General features: G+C 40.5%; 1 protein-coding gene across 3 annotated transcripts in view; it reads left to right on the top strand.

Moving 5' to 3' along the window:
• The window catches only part of PRDM10 (PR/SET domain 10), a 103,574-nt gene that overhangs the window by 41,197 nt on the left and 35,799 nt on the right, over positions 1-26,578 (top strand). For all 3 annotated transcript variants that reach the window (XM_058687315.1, XM_058687317.1, XM_058687316.1), the window contains exons 4-9: positions 254-313; positions 13,088-13,313; positions 15,136-15,377; positions 17,068-17,271; positions 22,723-22,795; positions 24,869-24,986. In XM_058687315.1, coding sequence (XP_058543298.1) covers positions 254-313; positions 13,088-13,313; positions 15,136-15,377; positions 17,068-17,271; positions 22,723-22,795; positions 24,869-24,986 — 923 coding nt within the window. The remainder of the gene's footprint in view (positions 1-253; positions 314-13,087; positions 13,314-15,135; positions 15,378-17,067; positions 17,272-22,722; positions 22,796-24,868; positions 24,987-26,578) is intronic.

Raw genomic sequence — 26,578 nt, 5'->3', positions numbered from 1 at the left:
AGAGAGATTTTGCTTAAGAGTAAAATTGTCCAGTATGTTAGCTAGTTGAGATGGTTAACTTATACAATCTCTTTGGAGCCCTCTGAATGAAAGGCTTTAGCTAAAAGTACGATTACTATCTTTATCTTCTTTATTAATGAAGGATTATTACTAGCTACATGGGAACAAAGCCTGTCAAGAATTTTTCCTGTGCAGGCAAGCTGTCTAAAGATTTATTGATATGTTTTTTGTTTTGTTTTGTTTTTTTGCCTAGACTCTGTTTACAGACCCAGGGCAGGTAGCTTATGTCCAGCAGGATGCTACAGCTCAGCAGGTAATGAGTTGGTTTTTTTTGCCTTTTTATTGTTTACTGTTCCCTGGAATGTGCCCCCCTCCCCACCCTATGCTGTGCATTCTCTGGTTGTCTATTTCTTATGTGTTACAAATGGTCTCTACTTCCTTTGATGAAAACAAAGCAAAACATAGCCCGAACACATTCCAGTCAGTACATATTGAAATAGTCTGGTAATAAGAAAATAATTCATCAGGAAAATGTGAAAATTAAGTCTATCAATAAGATATTGATTCAAGTTCCAAAGAATAATCCTGAGTTAAAAAATGTCTCTTTTTGGAAATTTGGAAACATTTTGGTACTTTTCCTATTTTTAAATATTAGGGAAAACATTTCTATATGTAAATTTGATAGCACCCTTTCTTATCCTAGCTTCTGAAAAATTGAGATCCTTCTCGGTTTTCTTTTAAAATGTTTTTTTCCCCTTTTATCCATATTTCTAGTATGTTCTATTTTACTTTGAGGGATTTCTTCCTTATTTTCCTCCAGATTGTGAAACTGGTAAAGAAGGTATAGAAGCTAGATACCCCTCAGTCTTACTGTAAAGGAGCGATGGATCCAAATGGTTTTATTTCCATGTTGGCTAGCGTGACTGTTACTTAGCGGTACTACTGAGTGTCATGAGTGATTATGAAGTAAATTCCCATTAGTAAGCACTTTGTGCATTTAAATTCTTTTTTTTTTTTTTAACATTTTTTATTTATTTTTGGGACAGAGAGAGACAGAGCATGAACGGGGGAGGGGCAGAGAGAGAGGGAGACACAGAATCGGAAACAGGCTCCAGGCTCCGAGCCATCAGCCCAGAGCCTGACGCGGGGCTCGAACTCACGGACCGCGAGATCGTGACCTGGCTGAAGTCGGACGCTTAACCGACTGCGCCACCCAGGCGCCCCTTAAATTCTTTTAGTAGATGATTCAGATACTTCCATTTGAAATATCAACAGTAGTTTCGTTAATGTTATTTATGAAATCTAGAGAGAATTCTTAGGAGTCTTTGTCATTTAAGTTATAGTTGAATTTATTCCTGATTGATAATAATTTGCAATTTTGTGGTGTCTGTGAACTTGAATGAGAATTTGTCTTAATCTGTTGAGGCTGCTGAAATACAATATGAAACACTGGGTGGCTTATAAACAACACAAATTTATTTCTCACAGTTTTGGAGGCTAAGAAGTCTCCAGGTGTCTGGGGATGCCCGTTCACGAGGGCTCTACCTTCAATACCTAATCACCTATCAGAGGCCCCACCTCCTAATATCATTACGTTAAGGATTAGCTTTCTTTATTTTTATTCCCTGTGTAGCTAATATACAGTGTTATATTAGTTTCAGGTGTGGGATTAGCGTTCAACATACAAATTTTGGGGAGACACAGTCCATAGCAGAGTTATTTTATTTTAATAGTTTTAAAATAATTAGGTATATTCTTGACAAATCATATCCTTTTCTGTATTTATTGATTCCATCAAGCAAGCAAAGGCTAGATTTAATTAGTTTTGACAACTTGGCAGAAAAAAAATTTTTTGTCTTTCCTAGGTGATTAGTTCATTTACTCAGTTTTGGGGTAATGATTTTTTTTTCATAAAATATTGAAGCAATACAAAAAACAAAAACAAAAAAAAAAGAAGTACATAAAAAAAAAATTCTGTCCAGAAACATCCTCATTAACTTAATATTTGGTGACTATTATTCCAGACATCCTTCTAGACATACAAATAGATAAACAGGCATGGGCGGGGCGGGGGGGGACAAATGGCATTGTGCCCTAATGCTGTTATGAATCTAAATGCTTTAAACTTAAATTGACTTGAGCAGAAGAAAACAAAACTGAGGTGAAAGTAAAGGAGGTTGGAGTCATCATGTTCTCCTGGACTGCACTTGAGCTCTAGTCCTGTGTTGTCCTTGGCTCCTGCTGTGATAAGAGCATCACTGACGCTGACACTTCCTCCCAGTGTCCTCACCACTGTTCTGTGTCAGGTGCATTATTATTGTGACTCATATATTTATGTCCTGCTCACTAACCACAGTTATTTAGAGTTTAGCTGCATTCTCTATTGGCATTTCAATCTGTAGAAATCTTGAGTCTAATTTTGATTATTTTCCTCATTCCTTCTCTGTCTTCATGCCTATCTGATACTTTATCCTTGAAGTTTTCCTTGGAAGTCTAATGACTTCGCCAGCATATGAATCAGAATTTCCCTATACAGTGTATGTCCTTGAGATGTATAGGTTAAGACTATTTCAGGAGCGTTTTCATTTATCAGACTTTTGAAAATCTTTTCAGTTTCATTTGATATGTTTACTTTTCAGGAACATCAGTCACAAGTATATTGACTCTTCTTCTAGTTCTGTACCTAATCTATTCTCTATAATCATTTTTATATCTGTTCTCTTCCATGTTATTGTGTAATTTCCTTTGTGTCCACCGTGTGTGTGTTTTTCACTTTTTAATGAACTTACAACATACATCTAGAAAAGCACAAAAGATTGTAAGCATATAGCACACTGATATATTGTGAAGTAAGCATGCAGTATAACCAACACACAGATATATAGAACATTCCCAGCTCCTGAAAGCCAACCTCATGCTTCCTCCTAATCACTTCTTGTTCCTTCCTCCTCAAAGTAACTACTCTCCTGCTTGCTAACATCGGAGATTAATATTCCATGGTTTTGAACTGTATATAAATGGAACTATTTAGTATCATTTCCTTTCTTTGTGGCTTCTCTTGTTCAGCATAAGCCCCCAGAGATCCGTTTGTGTTGTTGTGTTGTTGTTGTGTTGAAGCTGTGGGGTTTTGTTTCCTTCTTGTTTTATTGCCATCTAGTATTCGGTTTTATGAATATACCACAATATATATTCCAGAGTGTGATCCTTTCTCCACTTTGTTCTTCAAGAGTTTCTTGGCCCCTTTTCCACATGCATGTTAGAATCAAACTGGAAGTGTCCACAAAAGTCCTGCAGGATTTATTTCGCTTGGAATTTCATTGTATCTATGAATCAGTTTGTGAAGAATTGACATCTTTATAGTTTTGAATCCTCCAATCTGTGGACATGATATATCCCTAAGTTTAAATAAAAGTTAAAAAACTATCTTCTGAGTAGTGAATCTTACATATCCTTCAGTGGACTTATTCCTGGATATTTGGTGTGTTTGATGATATTATAAGTGGTATAATTTTTAAAGTTTTCATTTTTTTAAATGTTTGTTTATTTTTGAGAGAGGGAGAGACAGAGACAGAGTATGAGCAGGGGGAGGGGCAGAGAAAGAGGGAGACACAGAATCCAAAGTAGGCTCTAGGCTCTGACCTGTCAGCACAGAGCCTGATGTGGGGCTCAAACTCACGGACCAAGAGATCATGACCTGAGCCAAAGTCGGGCACTTAACCAAAGGAACCACCCAAGCGCCTCTACAGTTTTCATTTTCTAACTTTTATTTTGGATTTTCTTAACAGTCATGTTGTCTGTGAATACTGACACTTTTCTTTCTTTCCGATACTTTCTAAACCTTATATCTTTTAATTTTATTTCTTTTTTGTTCCCCTTTTCATCTATTGGCTGGGATCTCTAATACATTGTTGAACAGAAGTGGTGCTAGTAGGTTTCTTTTTTTTCCTTCCTGGTCTCAAAGGAAAAATTTTCACTATTAAAAATGATGTTTAATGTAGGATTTTAAAAATATATATATTTAAATGTCTATTTATTTATTTTGAGAGAGAGCACATAATAGGCTTAGAGAGAGGGAGAGAGAATCCCAAGCAGGCTCCATGCCTGGCGTGGCAGGGATCTCAGGAACCATGAGGTCATGACCTGAGCCAAAATCAGTAGTTACATGCTTAGCAGACTGAGCCACCCAGGCGCCCCTATGGATGTTGACTTTTCTCAAATGCTTTTTCTGAATCTGTTGAGATTTTTCTCCTCTTTTCTGTTAATATGGTGAATTATATTAATTGATATTTACAAATTAAGCCAGACTTGCACTCTGGAATAAACTCTACTTGATCCTTTTCATATATGTCTGAATTTGGTTTGCTAATATTTTGTTTGGATTTTGCATATTTATTCAGTAGTCGATGGTGTTTTCAACTAGAGTATTCGATTTTTTTCTTTTAAAATGACTTTCAAATATCAAATCATTATGTTGTATACCTGAAACTAATATAATGTTATATGTCAATTACAGCTCATTTTTTTAAAAAAGAAGCAAAAACAGAAGTAGCTTTCATCTTGATTTTCTTCTTTTAATAGCATCCTGAAAAGCTACATTGTCATTATTGACTGTATAGCATGTGTGTGTGTGTGTGTGTGTGTGTGTGTGTGTGTGTGTGTATATATATATTTTTTTAATGTTTGTTTAATGTTTTAATGTTTAATATTTGGAGAGAGAGAGAGAGAGAGAGAGAGCATAAGTGGGGGATAGGCAGAGAGAGAGAGGGGGACAGATGATCTGAAGCAGGCTCTGTGCTGACAGCAGTGAGCTGGATGTTGGGCTTGAACTCATGAACCATGAAATCATGGCCTGAGCCAAAGTCAGGTGTTCAACTGACTGAACCACCCAGGTGCCCCTGTATAGCATTTTATTATTTATATTCTCTGTTTATTGTTTTATATGTAAGTTATTTTCTTTTTTTGCTACTATATAGAACATTGCCATAGATATCATATCCACTTATTTCCTTAGAATAAATTCCCAAAGAGAAATGATAGAGACTAGAGGTATTCATATTTAAAGTTATTTAAGAACCAAGATTTTTTGTAAAAGTGAAAAAAAGATACAGATGTAAAAATCAAACAAGTTAAATAAAATCCCAGAATGCTAAATCTGAATTAGAATGTCTGTGTAAACTCATAATGTGTTTTCTCTTAAAACACATGTTTTCTAGTTTGGACCACTGAAAAAGTTTAGCCCGAGTCATCAATCCAGTAACAATGAGCCAGTGTGGTCTCTAATACAATTTTCCAATAAAAGGGAAATGGCAGATTCAAGCTCTGGGACAGGAAATATACAAGATGTGCCTCAAGTGTCTTGTCAGAATGCAAGGAAGGTAGTGAAAACTTCTGGGGTCCTGTGGAAAGAACTCACAATCCAGCTTGAAAATGTCAAAATGGGACATTTGACCTGTAAAAAAAGGAAAGCATCAACAATAGATTGAAATACATCAAATATATTTCAAATCCGTAAGGTCATTAAATAGTAAAAGAAATAACTCATTGGTCACTCTTTGAGGATGTTGGGGGCGACCACATTATTTGAAAAACTGGTAAATGTTGGAAAGGAATCCAGCCTTTCTCTCTGAATGCACTCAGGTAAATAATTACTTGAGGGAAATTTCTTTATAGGAGCATTCCAACTAATAAATAAAGAGAAGGTGATTGGCTTGGAATATCACCATTTTTCATTTCCTAATGAAATGGGGATCTAGGCAATGATCATCAACAATAGTCTGAAAGCATCAGGAAAAAGCTGATGAGGCACTTTATAATGGATGGCTCGACCTAACCCTCTGGACGTAGTTAATATCACTGAGAAGAGAGAACCATTCATTATAGGCCTCCTGGTGTTGTGTACCTCCTATTGCATTTTATAACATATGAAGTGTTCCTCCCCCAACACCGAACACCTGAATCTCATTACATCTCCAGATTCTACTTTCAGTTTAGAGGAAGCACAGTAGACAAAATGGAACAAGTAAAAGACACAAAAGGATGAAGTCAGTGTAGTTGGACAGTGGGAAGATCTTTGGACAAATGGCCTATTTTCTTCCACATGTAAATTGTGAAGGAAAAGAAGAGGAACAGGAATTTACACATTCAAGGAGTCTTCACAGACATATCCATCACATGTGATATGTGGACCTTGAGTCCTGATTTGAACAAACTAACTGTTCAAAAACAGCAGCATGAGGGGCACCTGAGTGGCTCAGTCAGTTTGGCGTCTGACTCTTTTTTTTTTTTTTTTAATTTTTAAAATTTATTTTTGAGAGAGAGAGAGCATGAGCAGGAGAGAGACAGAGAGAGACACACACAGAATCCGAGGCTGGCTCCAGGCTCTGAGTTGTCAGCATAGAGCCCAATGCGGGGCTCAAACTCACAAGCCGCTAAATCATGACCTTAGCCAAAGTCGAATGCCTAACTAACTGAGCCACCTAGGCGCCCCACGGTGTCTTGTTATTGGCTCAGGTCATGATCTCATGGTTATGGGATCCAGCCCTGAGTTGGGCTCCATGCTGAGTGGAGCCTGCTTGGGATTCTCTTTCCCTCTCTCTGTCTCCCTCTCTCTGCCACTCTTTCTCTCTCTCTCTCTCTCAAAATAAATAAATAAATGAATAACTTTTAAAAAATGCAGCAGTGTAAGACAATTGGGGAAATTCTAACACCAGCTACATATTTGATATTACTAAGGAATGATGCATACAATACAGAAGTTCTTTTCTTTTTGAGATATCTACTAAGCCATTTATTTATAGATGAAAACGTATCATGTCAGAAGTTTGTTTCAAAATAATTTAGTGAAGGGGAAAGTGAGTGGCAGGATAACTGAAATAAGGTTGACGTTGAATTGATAATTGTTGAAGCTGAGTGATGGGCGCATGAGGTTTATTATACTGTTCTCGCTAATTGATGTGTTGAAAATTGTTTTATTTATTTCTTTTTTATTTATTTTATTATTTTCTTTCTTTCTTTCTTTCTTTCTTTCTTTCTTTCTTTCTTTCTTTCTTTCTTTCTTTCTTTCTTTCTTTCTTTCTTTCTTTCTTTCTTTCTTTCATATGAAATTTATTGTCAAATTGGTTTCCATACAACACCCAGTGCTTATCCCAAAAGGTGCCCTCCTCAATACCCATCACCCACCCTCCCTCCCTCCCACCCCCCATCAACCCTCAGTTTGTTCTCAGTTTTTAAGAGTCTCTTATGTTTTGGCTCCCTCCCTCTCTAACCTTTTTTTTTTTCCTTCGCCTCCCCCATGGTCTTCTGTTAAGTTTCTCAGGATCCACATAAGAGTGAAAACATAGGGTATCTGTCTTTCTCTGTGTGACTTATTTCACTTAGCATAACACTCTCCAGTTCCATCCACATTGTTACAAAAGGCCATATTTCATTCTTTCTCATTGCCATGTAGTATTCCATTGTGTATATAAACCACAATTTCTTTATCCATTTGTCAGCTGATGGACATTTAGGCTCTTTCTATAATTTGGCTATTGTTGAAAGCACTGCTATAAACATTGGGGTACAAGTGCCCCTATGCGTCAGCACTCCTGTATCCCTTGGGTAAATTCCTAGCAGTGCTATTGCTGGGTCATAGGGTAGATCTATTTTTAATTTTTGGAGGAACCTCCACACTGTTTTCCAGAGTGGCTGTACCAGTTTGCATTCCCACCAACAGTACAAGAGGGTTCCCGTTTTTCCACATCCTCTCCAGCCTTTATAGTCTCCTGATTTGTTCATTTTAGCCACTCTGACTGGTGTGAGGTGGTATCTCAGTGTGGTTTTGATTTGTATTTCCCTGATGAGGAGCGACGTTGAGCATCTTTTCATGTGCCTGTTGGCCATCCGGATGTCTTCTTTAGAGAAGTGTCTATTCATGTTTTCTGCCCATTTCTTCACTGGGTTATTTGTTTTTCGGTGTGGAGTTTGGTGAGTTCTTTATAGATTTTGGATACTAGCCCTTTGTCCGATATGTCATTTGCAAATATCTTTTCCCATTCTGTTGGTTGCCTTTTAGTTTTGTTGATTGTTTCCTTTGCAGTGCAGAAGCTTTTTATCTTCATGAGGTCCCAATAGTTCATTTTTGCTTTTAATTCCATTGCCTTTGGGGATGTGTCAAGTAAGAAATTGCTATGGCTGAGGTCAGAGAGATTTTTCCTGCTTTCTCCTCTAGGATTTTGATGGTTTCCTGTCTCACATTCAGGTCGTTTATCCATTTTGAGTTTATTTTTGTGAATGGTGTCAGAAAGTGGTCTAGTTTCATTCTTCTGCATGTCGCTGTCCAGTTCTCCCAGCATCATTTGTTAAAGAGACTGTCTTTTTTCCATTGGATATTCTTTCCTGCTTTGTCAAAGATTAGTTGGCCATACTTTTGTGGTTCTAATTCTGGGGTTTCTATTGTATTCCACTGGTCTATGTGTCTGTTTTTGTGCCAATACCATGCTGTCTTGATGATTACAGCTTTGTAGTAGAGGCTAAAGTCTGGGATTGAAAATTGTTATTATAAACGGGAAAGTTATTTGCGGGGATGAGAGGGAGTTATTTTGTATATGTGCTGCGGAAGTGAGCACTTGGGAAAGTTATTTTGATAAGACTCTCTAAATTGCTTTGCAGATGCTGAAGAATTTACCTTCCCACTAACGATACGTGCGAATACCTATTTCCACTCACCCTTGCCACACTGAGTATTTGCATTCTTTTCAAATTTTGCCAATCTGATAGGCAAAATGGCATTTTGTTGTTTTAATATCAAGGCATAGTTTTAATTAGAAGTTTTGCTGCCCTTGGCACCTCAAAGAGCCCTTCATTTTCTCTAATCTCCAGAAACAATCTGCTCCTCTCATGTTTTGTAGTCGGAGAGCTCTCTGAGCCCTGGTGTTACGAGGTGGTGTAACTATTGGCTTAGCACCTTTCCTTCTTGCAGTTTCCTTTCAACCAGCATGGCTTTTATTTCTGCCTCTAATAAATACCTTAGAGATGGTCAGTTTATTCTGTGACCTGGAAAAATTCTAGATAGGAAGTTAAGAGTGACAGTTTACCACAGCGGATGAGTGCTTTTTCCCCTCTCCCCTTAGCAAAAACTTTCCTATTTTCAGTTGTTTATAGTGGTGGCAACATTCATCTGAAGCCTTTTTCATATATGTGCATCCCTTGTCCTTAAGGAAGACACTGGCACTCTCCAGACCTAGAAGCTCTCCAGACCTAGAAGCACGCTCTCCCCTTTGTTTCTGAAAATGAACATGTGTGACTCCCCACACACTGAGAAGGAAATATGCTACAATGATAATTGGTCTCAGTAGGAATCCAGAAGCATTCTGTTGTGTTTGCTGCTGTCCAATGTAGTTTCATATTTCACTTCTGGGATACATTGTATCCTGAAATGCATTATGTAATTTCAGAAATAATTACGGAGACTGATATTAAGTGGGCAGGAGAAAGTGTACCATAAGTTGAACACATTCTTTTTCCTTGTCCTGTGTTTTGTTGTGCATGATAAAGTGCATAGGATTAACATATTTTTGTTGCTTACTCACTTCCTGTGAGTGAACTTGGCACACACAGCTTGCCTCCTCACTGCCTGGTTGGTGCCTCCGGAGCAGGTGTGGTTACCTTGTTGCTCTGGTATTCAAGGTGTGTGTGATGTTTACCTCCTCTGGTGCCCTCCTTGAACAGACTTAACCACATAGGTGCCACTGTGACGGAGTGGAAAAAGCAGGGCAGAGTCTGAATTTGAATTCCCTCTCTGTCACTTAGGAGCCGTATGGTAGTGTTACCCGACCTCAAAGGAATTTAAAGACATGCCTAGCTCTCCAGAAATGTCAGTTGGCTTTGAATTATTAATTAAACAAATTTGTAAGGTGTGCCCACTGTGTATTAAGGTCTGTGCTACCTAGAAATACACTGGTTACCTAGAAGTGATTATAATCGACACTAACGCTCACAGTGTCTCGCTTGATTCTGGTCTATACACAACCTCTGCTTTAGCGTCAGTTCTTCAAGCTAATGCTGAAGGATTCAAGCCTTTTAGTCGCTACAGCCTTTCAGGAGTGTTCCAGCACAGGGGAGGAGGAGGTTGTTGGTACTATTTTAATGTCAGCTTTCTCAGCAGTGGCCAGAAGCCAGCGGTAACCTTGCCCAACCACAGTCTCTCTAGCAGCATCTGTTGGGAAAAAATGCATCACAGCTTCACTGGGATAACTCTGGGTTACTGAATTCATTTGTTTCGGTTGGCTCTGCAACATGATAAAGAACTTATGTGGAGTAGAGGTGGATATATATGCTTTAGTTTGTTCAGTGTGTGATAACATTCATCACTAACGCTGGCATGAAATTTAAGTGGCTTCAAATAAAGGGTGATAAGGAAAACGCACTCTGAGATAGCAAGAATAGCTTGGTTGCAGGATCAGGAGAGGATCCGGGGGGAGGTGACGCACGCAGTTTCATTGCCAGAAGTCCCTCGTTCTTTTCCTTGACGAGTCTCACTTCAGTGGATGTTTTATCCTGTTTTTATTGTGATGCTGAAGCATCTCCCAGAATTTTGTTCTCTCATATAAAAGCTTCTAAAAGGCCCTGAGCCAGAGATGGAATGTCATATACGAGTCTGGCTCCTGGGTTAAATGAATGCATGTTTAAACATGCTCATGCTATTTTGAGGTAACTGATTTTATCTGCTCTCTGGAGCCTGAGTGCTTCAAATATTGGGCAGTAATCATAAGCTGCTGTACAGCTGTCCAGGTCAGATTCTGTAAACACAGACAATACTGTTTCTTCATGGAGTTTGAGAAGTTCTTAGAAGCACGACTGAGGAGCACCTGGGTGTCTCAGTTGGTTGAGCATCCTACTCTTGATTTCTGCTCAGGTATTGATCTCAGGGTCTTGGGATCAAGCCCCTCATCGGGCTCTGTGGCATGGAACCTGCTAAATGCTCTCTCTCTCTCTCTCTCTCTCTCTCTCTCTCTCCCTCTCTCCCTTTGTCCCTTCCCTCTCCCCTGCTCACGCACACTCTCTCTCTCGCTTAAAAAAAAAAAAAAAGAAGCACTACTGAAAAAGGACTTTCTGTGAATACAGTAGAGTTCCTTTACGTGGCTGAAGAGATTAATGTCATTTCCTAAAGGGCCAAATGTATTTCTATAAATGAATCTTCATTGAATCCCTGCTACATGCTCTTTTAAGGTTGTGGAGGAAGTATGTGATATCTCAGTCCTTAAAGAACTTGTGATAGTAGTTGATTATTATTAAATCAAGCAGTTACTAAATGCCAGATACTCTACTACTGGCCTCATATACATAGTGTTTCATTTTATCCTCACAACAACTAATGAGGCATGTATGACTATGTCCATTTGACAGGTAAAGAAACTGAGGTTCAGAGAGGCTTTATTAACTCACTAGTGGGGCCGGGATTTTAATCCAAGTCTGTGTGAGTCCAAAGCCCATGGTCTACTTCCTCGAGGTGCAGTTGGAGAGGCAAGAAGGACTCACATGCAAATGCACGCTAATTGAAACCTAGATGGTGTTTGGCACTGGATACAAAGCTATGAGAAATAGCTAATGTGTGAGGCGTCAGAATCAAGACTCTAAAGGATCTTGGCAGACTGGAAGAAGAGAAAAAGTAACAAAATGAAATTACTGGAGATAAATGCAAAATCTGCCTGCCCCCCCCCCCCCTTTTAGGTAAAAATCAGCTATTTAAGTCATGAGGAGGAGTAAAATGGTTTAATAGCACTCTGTGGGAGGAAGAAAGGACTCAGGGATTTTAGTTATTTTCAAGTTCAAACTGGGTCAGTAGTGGAACAATGGCTGTCATCAATGCTAATGTAATCTGAAGCCATATTCATTTGAAAATGTGGACTCCATTGATGAATACTTGAAGACAACAGGATGGTGAGGGATCTGGAAATTTGGCCATGTGAAAATGCTTGAATGAGGTAGGGGTTTTGGTCTTGGAGTATTTGCAGAGCCTCTTATCTTCACCAATTCTGTCTTACTTGAGAGGAAAGGTACAGGCACTGCCTCCTGCATGGAGACAGGGAGAACTCGGCCTCATGGAACCATCACTGAATGACTCCAAATGATCTGGCCTGTCTGGTGAGATGATGAAATGTTGGAGCAGAGGGATGTTGTAGAATGGGATTCCATGACTCCAAATGCTACAGGGATCAGAGCAGAGGAGAATCAGGGAGGACTAGAGTGGTCAGAGATGGTTCATGGAGAAACTGGAACACGACAGGGTTGGGGAGATTGGTGGGGGAAGAGCCTTCTGGGCGGGGACGGCAACATATGGGAAGATAAAGAAAGAAGGAGTAGGCATTTAAAAAACTTGCTTTATTTATTGAACAGGAAAGTGACATGACTTGAGTACGGGCAGTGGAAATAAGATTGGATAAAAGAACCTGGGGTAGCATATAACCCCGTGACACTTACTTAGGTAGGGAACTTTTTAAGGGGTCTTAAAAAGGTGTCTGCACTGTCAGTACAGAGTCCAACACTGGGCTTGAACCCACGAACTGTGAGATCATGACCTGAGCTGAAATCAAGCGTTGGACACTTAACTGACTGAGCCCCCAGGCACCACCCCCGCCCCCTGCCGTGTGTTTAGTTTTAAAAGTGAAGTGGTTGAATATTGGTCAAATTATTACTTACACTGTGTTGTGTCCACCCTGAAAAGGCAGGAGGGACCCCCCCACACACACACACACATACGCACACTCAAAATTGAGTCCAGATGTTGAGACATGACACCACGGATACACCGAGAAGGTATGGAAAAGTTTGAAGTCTCTGGGGAGACAGGGCAGGCACTAAAGGAGGGAGCGCCCAGGCTTTCTTAACAGCTTTCCCAGATGTGGGGTAGAAATTGCAAAGATGAAGGCAGCCTAGAGCTGGAAATAATTTCTTCTTCAGGGTCTTGAAGGGAGCTGATGTGATGAACATCTTCCACCAGAACCTCGTAGTGTGTGTGTGTGTGTGTGTGTGTGTGTGTGTGTGTGTGTGTGTGTACCAGCCAGGTGAAAGCAAATGTGTGCTAACTTTATGGCTAAACTTTGTCCAGGCCTCATTACCGGTGCATAACCAGGTGTTACCTTCAATTGAGGGTGTGGACGGTTCAGACCCTTTGGCAACACTGCAGAACCCTATGGGTAGACTGGAGGCCAAAGAGGAAGAGGATGAGGATGAGGATGAGGACACTGAGGAAGAAGAGGAGGAGGATGGTGAAGACACAGACCTGGATGACTGGGAACCGGATCCGCCTCGGCCCTTTGACCCGCATGACTTATGTAAGTATGAGCTGTTCCTTGGGAGTGTGTGTGGTCACAGCAACATGGTTACCATGTGCTGAGGGCTTCCTGTGTGCAGATGCCGTGCTTTCTGCTCTGCGTGTGCCATCGTACTCAGTCCCCGCCGCAGCCTTGTGAGGGAGGCGCTGATGTTTTCTCGTGGGTTCAGATTTTAGTGATGAGTGAACCGATGGTCAGAAGAAGCTAAGCAGCCTGCTCTGTGAGTGGTTCACGTCACGCAGGAGTGAGTGGTGGATCGGGTTCGGAGCCCAAGTCTCTGAGACCAGCCCTTGAGCTGTCACACCACTGGGGTACGTTTGTCCAGTCCTGGAACTTTCTGCCACTTCAGCTTCAACAAGTTTGCTTTGCTGTCTTGCCTCTCTTCACAGTAACCTTTTAAACATGCCTATTATATTGTAGGCACCGGTGGTACATTTTCTGAGTTACTTAATGCTTTCCATAGCCTTTTGATGGGGTTGGTCGCTTTCCAGAGATGATGTTAATTGAGAGTCAGGATTGCAGCTCAGGTGGTCTGGCTCCAGTGTGACCCCCGTTAACTGCCACACTTACTGCCTCTCTGTACTGTCTGCTTTGGGAGAGAATGGGAGGGTTCCTGCTTTCACCTACCAAATCATTGCTGCTTTTCATCGATTTTCATGCTTACATGGCGAAGTTCGTATCTCATTTAGTTGAATTACTGAGGCTGTTCAGAACTTTGTGGACGCGCCAACTCTTTCCTGGGACCTTCTGTGTGGTGATGGGAAAGTCTGTGTGCTTGGGGCCAGTGCTCACCTCCATGGGCAATAGAGAACTTCCTCATTTTGTTTTTCCTTGAATTCCTGAGTTTTCAAAGCAACTCCTTAGTCAAATACACATGAGGTTACTTTATCTTACAAATAGTAATACAAAGTAACTCTCTGTTATTGGAGAATTGTAGGAATTGAAAAGTACCTATTTCCTAAGCCAGGTCATCACACAGCTGCAGTTGGGTGAAAGACTTTTGGTTAATTAAATGTGGTTAAGGGTCATGAGTAGGATGCCTGTGTAGTCCAGGCACTTTTCTCTGTTTTGTGGCCATTTATATCTAGTGCTGGCAGTTAGCTTACAAATAGGTACCACTGGGAAAGAGAGACTGAGTGTAGATGCTGAGTGCAAAGTTATCACTCCTAGAAAGAGCTGGAAATGTGTCCTGTCTGGTCTGTGCTAACTATCATTCAAGAGAATGCAGGATGGAATGCTAAATTCATTCATTCATCTTAGCATTATCTTCGCACAATATGCATTGAAATCTCAAACTCTGCATCGTGCTCTGTTTGAGTTAGACATTCCCAGACAATGAGGCTTCTATGACTCCCTTTGAGGAACCTGATTAAATGGTATTGTCAGGGTTTTTTAAATAGCTTCACTGAGCTATAATTTACATACTATAAAATTCACCTATTTTGTCTTACCAGATTTTGCAGCATTTATCCTAATAAGCTCTTCTTTTTTTCTTTTCAGAACTGTTATAATTGATTTGTAAATTTAGTGGACTACTATGTGACTTAATCTCCAGTAGAGAAATAAATCACTGCCTGTGTATTATTTTTGATAGGCACAAGCAAATTCTGGCTGATTTTAGAGGAAAGGGACAGGATTTTATTGGTCTACAGTCTATGAAAGCTGGCATATTACAATTGAACAGGTAGTATAATTGTAGGAGTTAATTGGATTTTGGCTTGCAACCTTAGATTGGAGGGGGGGCAGGCTTCAGGTTAGAACTTTTTACTTGAGATCAGGTGATGTTCAGGAATTTGACTTTAAGATTTTCTTTCTTTTGCAGGGTGTGAAGAGTGTAATAATGCTCATGCTTCAGTGTGCCCAAAGCATGGCCCCTTGCATCCAATCCCCAATCGGCCTGTGCTCACTAGAGCGCGAGCGAGCCTCCCCCTGGTCCTCTACATCGACAGGTTCCTTGGAGGGGTGTTCTCCAAAAGGCGCATTCCCAAGCGCACCCAGTTTGGCCCTGTGGAGGGACCCCTTGTCAGGGAGTCCGAGCTGAAAGACTGTTACATTCATCTGAAGGTAATTTCTGCTTTATTATAGTTCACTCTTGCTCTTAATACCTTTTAAAGAGGCACATGTTTTCCTACTGATTTTCTTAATTCCATAGCAGTTGTTTGCTAGTATTTTCTTTCCCTGCTGAATTTGTTTGGAAGGGAAACATTTTCTCTCTCCCCAATAAATTGGAGATTGCAGTTTCAGCCCCCTCAGGGATTATTCTGAGAGGTGGCCATTCTCAGGGGCTGCATTGTCTGCTGGAGCTGCTGTCACAACTACCACAGTCTGGGTGGTTTCAAGAACAGAAATTTATTTTTTTTCATAGCGCTGGAGGCTGGAAGGCCAACATGCAGGTGCTGGTGGGGTTGGTTTCCTCTGAGGGCTCTCTCCTCGGCTTGTAGACAGCCTCCTTCTCTCTGTGTCCTCATGCCTTTCCTCTGTGCGCGCACTTATCCCCGGTGTCTCTCCATGTCTCCCAATCTCCTTTTCTTTCTTCTTTTTGTCTAAATATTTATTTTTGGGAGAGGACAATTTCCCTAAAATAGGAAGACTACTTTTCAGTTTCTGGAACAGGTCTGTCCTGTTGAAGCTGTTGTTAAAGAACGGCTCACCTAATATTAAAGTGTATTTATACTGATCCCTGTTCTTCACATTTGATGCTTTTGCTTGTATCCAACCTCTGCGCTGTCTGCTTCTTGGAGAGCCACTCTGGAGAACCACGAAAGGGCAGCAGGAAGGGAGAATATTTGGGGTGTGGTTTTTGAGAAATCAGCTGTTGTCATGCGGAGGTTTTCTTTGGTGAATGCTCAAGATCTCCAAGAAAGAATGTTACTTTGTAAAGAGAAATACATATCACTAGGCTACTCATAATTTTTTTTTAAATGTTTATTTATTTTTGAGAGAGAGAGAGAGAGAGAGCACGTGAATGGAGGGAGGGAGGCAGAGAGAGAGAGGGAGACACAGAATCCAAAGCAGGCTCCAGGCTCTGAGCTGTCAGCACAGAGCCTGACACGGGGTTTAGACCCACAAGCCCTGAAATCATGACGTGAGCTGAAGTCGGACGCTTAACCGCTTAACCGACTGAGCCACCAAGGTGCCCCTAGGCTACTCATTAGAAGTGAATGCAGTTGGGGGCGCCTGGGTGGCGCAGTCGGTTAAGCGTCCGACTTCAGCCAGGTCACGATCTCGCGGTCTGTGAGTTCGAGCCCCGCGTCAGGCTCTGGGCTGATGGCTCGGAGCCTGGAGCCTGTTTCCGATTCTGTGTCTCCCTCTCTCTCTGCCCCTCCCCCGTTCATGCTCAGTCTCTCTCTGTCCCAAAAATAAATAAAAAACGTTGAAAAAAAAAATTAAAAAAAAAAAGAAGTGAATGCAGTTGAATCCCTAAAGTAAGTAACTTGTAAGGAACTAGAGAGTATTTTGCTTTGATTTCCCGGCTTATTTACAGCATTTTTTGATGTGTTAGTTAATGATGAAGCCTCAACTGAAGCCACAGTGAGATTGTTAACTTTAACATTTTGCCAGGTAATTCTCAGAAAATGTCCTTTTCCTTTTACATTTGGCAAGACACAGTGCCTGTATCTTTCTAGATACAAAAGGAAGAATAAGGATACATGGTTAATTTAAGGAGCAGTGTTTTGTATATTACTACACTAATGCATGTTAAAAGTTTTGTTTGTTGTTTTGGTGTGGCTTTTTACGTTCTCTTTGGTTACAGGTTTCTCTTGAGAAAGGGGACAGAAAAGACAGGGATTTGCATGAAGACCTGTGGTTTGAATTGTCTGATGAGACCCTGTGTAACTGGATGATGTTCGTACGTCCAGCCCAGAATCACCTGGAGCAGAACCTGGTGGCTTACCAATATGGCCACCATGTGTATTACACAACAATAAAGAATGTAGAACCCAAACAGGAACTGAAGGTACAGTGCTGGGGGCCGTGGTACCTTTGTCAGAAATAGTGATTGTTTCACGCTTTTCTTCTTATTTTTTCTCTGAAGTGGGATTCTTATAAAAATGTTCCTTTCCTTATAATTTGCTTACTTATTGAGTACCTGCTGTGTACAGTACATCTGTGGTAATTCCATAAATGAAAAAGAATGAGGGGCGCCTGGGTGGTTCAGTCAGTTAAGCGTCCCACTTCGGCTCAGGTCACGATTTCACGGTTTGTGGGTTTGAGTCCTGCGTCAGGCTCTGTGCTGACAGCTTGGAGCCAGGAGCCTGCTTCGGATTCTGTGTCTCCCTCTCTCTCTGCACCTCTCCCACTCACACTTGGTCACTCTCTCTCTCTCAAAAATAAACATTAAAAAAAAAAAACCAGAATGAAAAGTGTATGACTTTGGGGTCTGTCCAACGCCTACAATAAGGCCCATGGGTAAAGAGGTAGTTGTGTTTGGGGAACAGACTGGTATTTGTGATGGAGTGATTAAAGTTGGGGTCACTTAATGTCATTTACACACTCTGCAGAATTGGTTGGAAACAGGAAATCTTATAAAATCAAATTTAGATGTATAGGCAAGATCTCTTTACCAGATTACTTCGTTTTACCCAAAGAATTCTATGCACTGCCTTCTGATTTCAGGAATATATTTTGGGGGGATAACTATAGAAATTTGTCTAAATATTAACTCTTGATGACATAATGAAAATTCTGCTGTGATTCTAAGGAAAAATTCTTGATATAAATGAAAAAAGAGGTGAGAAATGATTTTATCAGTACATGAACACTGAATTGCACAGTGCTTCAATGAGGTAAGAGTGAGAAATACGTACCTTTTTAGGGGGAGAACAAAGACCTAGGCTTTGTTCAAAAGTTATACAAAACCCGTGTCTTTGAAACCATCAACTAGATGATTCATTAGCCCCAAAGAAAATATACGAAAGGAGATTCATATCTCATATTATCCATCGCAGTAAATTCTTTTTTTTTTTTTTTTTTTAAATTTTTTTTTTTTTTCAACGTTTTTTATTTTATTTTTGGGACAGAGAGAGACAGAGCATGAACGGGGGAGGGGCAGAGAGAGAGGGAGACACAGAATCGGAAGCAGGCTCCAGGCTCCGAGCCATCGGCCCAGAGCCTGACGCGGGGCTCGAACTCACGGACCGCGAGATCGTGACCTGGCTGAAGTCGGACGCTTAACCGACTGCGCCACCCAGGCGCCCCATCGCAGTAAATTCTTGATACCAAAGTGAATACTTCTTGACTGAGGAAGGGAGATTATTTTCTCTCTTAAATCAGTAGATAGAACTGTAGAGGTAAAGACAGGCAGAAATAATTCAATAAGACTATCAGTGTAACGAACAACCAAAACAACAGATGCAAAGGAAGCAACAGGGTGGGAGAAGTATTTGTAATACACGTTAAAAGGTTTAAGACAAAAAACAGAGAAAACATCTCTACCCTTTTTGGTATCCACACAGACACATGACTGAATACCAGGAACAGACTTTATTTAGAGGAGGAATCACTAGTAAAGAAATATTAAAAAATGTTTTTTCAATGTTGATAATTATAAAACCCTTAAAACAACTCTGAGTTACTATTTTTATTAATTTGAATTAGCAAAAAATAAATGGGTGTAGTACAATGAATGTGAGGGTTTAAAAAATAGGGATATTTGTTACAAAATTGCAGTATTTTATGGGATTATTTCTGGCTGTGTGTAGTAAAAATGTACTTGGCTTGGTAAATCCAGTCCTTGAAAATTAGTCTGAGGAAATAATTATAAACAAAGATAGAACTAGATACATTCTAATTTTGTAATGCCGTGTTTCACTGACTCAGATACCCAGGACTTGAAGATGAACCATTATTTTATACACCATTAAGAAAAAATATGTTGCCACTTTAAGCTATGTTATTGTGCTTATTTTTGTCACCAAAAAGAGTAATTTTCTACTTATTGTAGGAGCTGTGTTAGACTTATTTAGAGATAATTTTGAAATCATACCACATTTCTGCATACTTAAAAAGGCACATATAAGCAGAAAATTGGTTAAGGTATAAACTGCCTTTGTGTACAGTATAACTTTTTTTTTAAGTTTATTTGTTTTGAGAGAGAGAGTGAGAGAGCAGGGGGGTGGGGGGAGTTGCAGGGAGAGAGGGAGAGAGAGAATACCAAGCAAACTTTGAGCTGTCAGTGCAGAGCCCAACTTGGGGCTCAATCCCACAAACTGCGAGATCATGGCCTGAGTCGAAATCAAGACTCAGGTGCTTAACAAACTGAACCACCCAGACGCCCATAACATTTAAAAAAAAACCCAGAATCACTGTTTTACTTTGTCATGGATATTTGTGTTTTGTTTATCTGTTGTCTTCTGTGCCATCAAGGTGTTTGTGATGCTGTAGTATTTAAAAAAAAATGTTTATTTATTTTTGAGAGAGAGAGTGTGTGCAAGTCGAGGAGGGGCAGAGAGAGGGAGACACAGAATCCGAAGCAGGCTCCAGGTTCTGAGCTGTCAGCACAGAGTCCAATGCGGGGCTAGAACCCACGAACTGTGAGATCATGACCTGAGCGAAGTCGGACGCTTAACCAACTGAGCCACCCAGGTGCCCCGATGCTGTAGTATTTTTAAAATAAATGATCTACTGTTGCCTCTTGGATATTTTTCCAAACTACTGATGGCATTTCTGTGCAAGTTTTGACCCTATGCTTTCTCACTGACTGAACCCATATGTCTTTTCCCTCAATTAAAACACATATTTTTGGAAGTTAGGTGGTTTTTCATTAAGTCAGTAGGAAGTTTCTGACAATTTGATGTTTGGTATATTCATAGAAGTCCTGCAAGGTGATCACACCAGCCTTGCATTGCTTTGACATTTCCTTTATTTATTCTCAGGGAGATGGCTTTTTTTTTTTTCTTTTTTTCTTTATTTTGCATTTCTTGTCAAGTGTTAATAAGTCATGGAGTGCCGGTAGGGCACACAACTGAATGAGGTGAAAACAGTGTAAAGAGCATGGCCAGGTTTGTACAAGAGAAATGAGCAGGTAGTGAAAGAAAGCTACATTACAGCAGTAATTGCAGAATGCCATGGATAGTGAGATGGTCTGAGATATTAAAATAGGAGAAATAAACATCTTGGAATTGATGGAATAGGGTAGAATTTATAACAGCAAAATGATAAACTCAAAATCCAACTACAGGCCCTGGTCAAGTAAATTACAGAACACAGATTCTGTAGAATATTATTCCACAATTAAAAATGGGGTCTCAAATATTTCCATATAGTTAAAATAGTGTGTCATAACAATTATACATGATTAATTCATTTGGCAATTAATATATTGAACTCCTGAAACTCTGTTTCAGACACTAAGAAGAGGCAGACTGGTGCCTGTGTTCTAGAGGGAAAGTGGGCAGGAAGATGTAAATAAGCAAATACAGTTGAGCCTTAAACAAAACGGGGACTAGGGGTGCTGACCCCGCAGGCATTTGAAAATCTACACAGAACTTTTGTCTCTCCAAAAACTTAACTATTAATAGCCTACCATTGATTGGAAGCCTTACCAATAACATAAACACTTGATTAACATACATTTTGTATACTGTATGTATTATATGTTGTATTCTTACAATAAAGTAAACTACAGTAAAGAAAATACTATTAAGACAATCATGGCGGTGGGGGGGTGGTGTGTGTGCCTGGGTGGCTCAGTCAGTTGAGTGGTCTGACTCTTGGTTTTGGCTTGGGTCATGATCTCGTGGGTTCATGGGATTGAGCCCCATGTGAGGCTCTGCACTCACGGTGTGGAGCCTGCTTGGGATGCTCTCTCCCTCTCTGTCCTTCCCCCTCTCTCTTTCTCTTTCAAAATAAATAAATAAGTATTAAAAAAAAAAAAAAGACAGTCATAGGGAAGAAAAAGTGCATTCACAGTACTCTGCTATAAAAAAAATTGTGTATAAGTGGACCCATGCAGTTCAAATTCCTGTTGTTCAAGGGTCAACTGTAATATCAAATAGTGGTAGGAACTATGAAGGAAACAAATGGTGTAGAAAGAGCAGATAGCAGGCAAGGGACCAATTTAGAAATGCTGGAGAGGGAAGGCCTCACTGAGGAGATGATAAGTAGGTGAGGGACTATGGAATGGGAAGGAGCCAGTGCTGTACAAGGGCTAGGGGAGGTGAAGGGGAAGAACCCAACACTCCTGATGGTGGACCAGCAAGGGCAAAGGTTGGGGTGGGAAAGATCTTAGCCTGTTTGAGAAACTGCAAGCAGGTCCTCTTGCTGAAAGGCAGTAAGGGAGAGTGAGAAGACCTGGAGTAGATCATGGAGCCCTTTAGAGACCGTCATCGAACATGGCATGTTTTTTATGAGTGAGAAGCTGTTTAAACATGGGAATGATGAAATCTGATTATGTTTTTAGAAGCCTTCTCTGCTCCTGTGTCAAGAATGGATTGGAGGGAGCAAGAGTGGAAAAGAGGAGGCTCTTAGAACAACAGGCAAGAGCGCGTCTTGGCATGCATCTTGGTGGGAGAAGCAGAGTTGGAGAACATTTGAGCTGTTCACAGTTCTTGCTGAAGGATGACAGAAGGACACTTAGAAATATGAGATACCTTTTAGGTTTCAAGTCTGAGCAGTTGGTTGGAAGGCAGGGTATTTATTGAGATGAAAAAGATGGCCAGGGGTAGGGGTGCAATAGGGAAGCAACTAGAATTCAATTCTGGACATGTTAAGTTTGAGCTGTTTGTAAAACATGCCAAATACCAGGTAGGCATGGAAAGTATGTAGAAGGAACAGAGAGGGAGGGTCTGGGATAGGGATATTAATTTGGGAGCTGTCGACATAGAGTTGGTTGGAAATAGATGTGGTCACTTTAGGGAAAAATAAGAAGGCCCTGGACTTGGATTAAGCTCTGAGGAAGCTGAGAAAGGAAGAGCCCGATGAGGAGACTGAGCAGAAGCAGCCAGTGAGATTGGAGGGAGGAGGAGACTCAGGACAGTGTGGTAGCATTTGAAATCCTCATTGGTGATCCCAGCAAGACCATTGGGTGACATGTTGGGGTGGAAGCCACTATGATTCCAGCTGTGTGAAAACCCGTGTTTACATACAGATAAAACAACCAGAAGGCTATGCTTTTTTGATGAAGAGACTATTAATATTATCTCTTGTGAAGTTGTTCTGATAACAAAAACAATTTTTTAAAAAGGAAAAAGAAAACACACAGTGAGTGTGTCTTGGCATGTGAGCTTCCTGACTGACCATCTGGTGTGAAAGAGATCGGCTCCCAGTGCGATCTTTTTGTTGTTTGTTTGTTTTTTGTGGGTTGTGGGAAAGCCTGAATTGTTTTATGCAAGCAGGAGAAAGAATTTACGCATGCACAGAACATCTGGTGATGTCCTTTAGTTCTTGATGCCGTACTTGGTTCTTGCAGGTGTGGTATGCTGCATCCTATGCTGAGTTTGTGAACCAGAAAATTCATGACATTTCTGAGGAAGAAAGGAAAGGTGATTGGACTTTTTTCTATTTTCTATATGAATTGTAAATTGTATATATTACATCATTATGCAATCTCCCAATTTTTCTACCTTTATATATCTAATGATATTCCAGTATTGTTTTGTTTTGTTTTGTTTTGTTTTGTTTTTCCAGCTACATATCCCTGTCTAATTCTAGGATCAAATGACAGGGACATGTTTACATTTCTTTCGTGGGTGCTGGAAAACAGTATTTAATATAATGAAAACCTCCAAATACTAAATTAGAACCTAGACCAGAGGATGATCTCTATCTAGATTTAATCATCTCTGAGGACATTAGCAAGACAGGCATTGACTTTGTTTTTGATATAAATATTAGTGAAGTATAATTTACATACAGAGAAATGCACAAATCATAAGTATACAGCCTGATGAATTTTCATAAAGTGAGCATATCTATGTAACCTGCATTCAGATCAAGAAACACAACATGAGCTGTACCTTGGAAGTCCATTGTGCCTTTTTCCAATTCTTCTTCACTCCCAAGTGTAATGGATCTCCTGACTTCTGATACCACAGATATAATATGCTTGTTACCAAATTTCATATAAGTAGAATTATATGATGTATGTCTGGGAATATTTTGCTCAACATTTATTTGTACAATTTATCCATATTGTTGTATATTCTTGTAATTCGTTCATCCTCATTGCTATTTGGTGTTCTCTTGTATGAATATACCATAATTCATTTATCTATTTAACTGTAGATGAAAATCTAGGTTGCACAGTGCACTTCTGACACTACCTGGGTTAGGTTACATTTTTCCAAGTTAAAGGCCACGTCTTTTACAAGACTCTCTTCACTTCAGACACTATCTGCAAGCTTGGGGTTCCCATGCTACCTGTGTTTCTGACCAACTAACTACAGTTTAGGGAGCTAGTATCTCCTTAGGCTAGATAATTTACCAAAGTGACTCACGGAACTCAGAAAAGTGCTATACTTAGGATTATAAAGGACACACATCAAGACCAGGCAAATGAAGACATACTTAAGGCAGGGTTTGTGAGGGTCCCAAATGCAAAGCTTCCATGTTGCTAGGCCATGTGACTTCCTTGGCACAGTGATACGTGATTTCCAACCAGGGAAGCTCTCCTGAGCTTCAGTGTGCAGAGTTTTTATTGAGGCATCACAACATAGGAATGGTTGATAGAATCATTTGGGCACACAATTGAACTTACTCTCCAGCTCTTGCTCCCTGGCTGATACCACCTGTTTCAAAGCCCCAACCCTGTAATCACATGGTTCAGCTTTCTGGCACAGGCAGCCCCCATCCTAAGTCATATTAGCAGAAACTCAGGTATGGTCAAAGACCACAACGAATAACAACAAACACTCCTATTACATGGGAAATTCCAAAGACTTACAGGTTATTTGCCAGGAACCAGGGATAAAAGCCAGCCAAATTCTTTATGATGCAACAGGGTTGTTTCCAGTTTTGGGCTAATTTGAAAAGTGCCACTGTGAACATTCTTCTACGTGTCTTTCGCGAACATTTGTGTATATTTTTGTGGGGTGTGTATTCAGGGGTGGAATTGCTGGGATCGGGTGTGCCAATAATCAACTTTAGTAGATATTTAGTAGATACTGTAACATTTTATTATTGAGCATTGACTTTTAAGGTTTTTTTTGTGACAAAATATGCCTTCAGATTATAAAACCTGGATCTGAATCACTAAGGTATCTGAATCCAGATTTCCATTGTAACACATTTCTGCCTTTCCGGTGTGGTGAGGTTGTGTGTGTGTGTGTGTGTGTGTGTGTGTGTGTGTGTGTCTGTTGGGGAGGTGTCAAAGGGTAGTATGACAGAGTTTGTTCTTTGATGTCATACATGAATGTAGAAGAAAATAAGATCCTAACAACTACTCTTTGTCAAACTGTAGCCTTTGATTTTATCACAAAACAGTAATGCAAACAGCAGACACTATGTTTATGAACGCTGGGCTACCGGTGAGATGACATTGGTGGAAGTACTGGGCACTTGAATTTATCACTGTCTGTTGATCATTAGCCTCTATGATTTCTCTCCTGTGACTACAGTTCTTCGCGAGCAGGAGAAGAATTGGCCCTGCTACGAATGTAACCGCCGATTTATAAGCTCGGAGCAGTTGCAGCAGCATCTCAATTCCCATGATGAAAAACTGGATGTGTTTAGCAGGTATGAGAGAGAAAGTTTCACCAACTCAGTTTTTAAAGGTCCACATTCATTTCCATGTTTTCTGTAAATTAACGAGTGTTTCTGTGTATAGACAGGTAATCAGGTGGGCTGCTGAGGGAAATTATTTCCCGTTCTTCTTCTTCTTCTTCTCCCCCTCCTTCTTCTTCTTCTTTTAAATGTTTATTTATTTGAGAGAGAGAGAGAGAGCAGGGGAGAGGCAGAGAGAGAGAAGAGAGAGAATCCCAAGCAGGCTCTGTGTTGTCAGTAGAGAGCCCAAAGTGGGTCTCAAACTCATAAACCGTGAGATCATGACCTGAGCTGAAATCAAGAGTTGCATGCTTAACCGACTGACCATCCAGGTGCCCCCACTGAGGAAAGTTTCTTATCTGTCATTTCCTTTGCCCCACCCCCACCCTCATTTACTATTTACTTCTTTTCCAGCATGACCAGAGTACCCAGCAATAGGAGATCCTTCCCCCTCAGTTATATCTCCCCTAACTTGAGATTCTGGGATAGGAATTCTTAAGATAGCACATTCTGCATCTTTGATTTGTAAACTTTTTTTCAGAAGTAGGATTTCTTCATCAAACTTAATCATAGGTTTCATTCCACTGTCTGAAAGAAATAAATCAGAGAGAATCATATAGGATGGGGTAGGCTGGAGCCAGATCAGGTAGGCTTTGTGGATAATGGTAAGAAATTTGGATATTATTCTAAGCATGATAAGAAGTCTTAAATGGTTCTGATCAGGGAGTACCTGTGATGTGAATTTATGTGTTGAAATGTCATGCTGGATAAAAAAAAAATGTCACTTTTGCTTTCATTGGAGCAAGAGTGAGGACGGGAGGTCAGCTGGAAGCTATTTCAACAGTTCAGGTCAAGAACGAGAGTATGTTGGACTAGGGTGATGGGACAGATGTAGGGTTGCCAGCTTTTACAGGACTTGAAAAGAGAAGAGATGGTGTGACAAGGCATTTAGGAAAGTAAGAAAGTCAGTGTTCTAGGGAGGTACAGCATGACTGCCTGCAAGGTAAGAGCTCCCTTGAGGTTCATGGTCATGACATTAAAATAAGACCACTAGCATGCTGGGTGTCATTTTCCAGCTCCGTTTGCTGCAATAATGTCAGTGCAGAGCAGCTGGAGAATTGGATTGCACAGTAGTTTCTCCCAAGCACGTGCAACACAGCAAAAGTGATGGAGCAGGGATGGCAATCAAGAGCATACACGAGGGAGTGCTGACAGCGAACGACTTTGCTTAATGTGTGGAAAGAAGGGAGGGAAAACATCAAGAAGACTTAAGACTGCAAATAGGTGACAAGGACTAGATTGTAGGTGGTAGTGAGATAGAAGGATTGTTGAGTCCAGGTATTTGAGGATGTGCGCTAGAAAGCTAGAGATAGCTTTAGAGTGGACGATGCACAGAATTGGTGTAAGGCGGGAGGCTCTGCACTTCTTGAGGATAACAAGGTCTAGGATATGACCATGGGAGTAAATGTCTGAAGTGGGTGGAGGACACAGTGAGAATTGAGTCATTTTCTGTCAGGTGTCCCTAGAACTCTGTTCATGGCTCTATTATAGCACTTTTTGTGTTT

Source organism: Neofelis nebulosa, chromosome 10 (genome assembly GCF_028018385.1).
Source record: "Neofelis nebulosa isolate mNeoNeb1 chromosome 10, mNeoNeb1.pri, whole genome shotgun sequence".
NCBI classification, from domain to species: Eukaryota; Metazoa; Chordata; class Mammalia; order Carnivora; family Felidae; genus Neofelis; species Neofelis nebulosa.
This window is presented reverse-complemented; position numbering and strand designations above follow the sequence as displayed.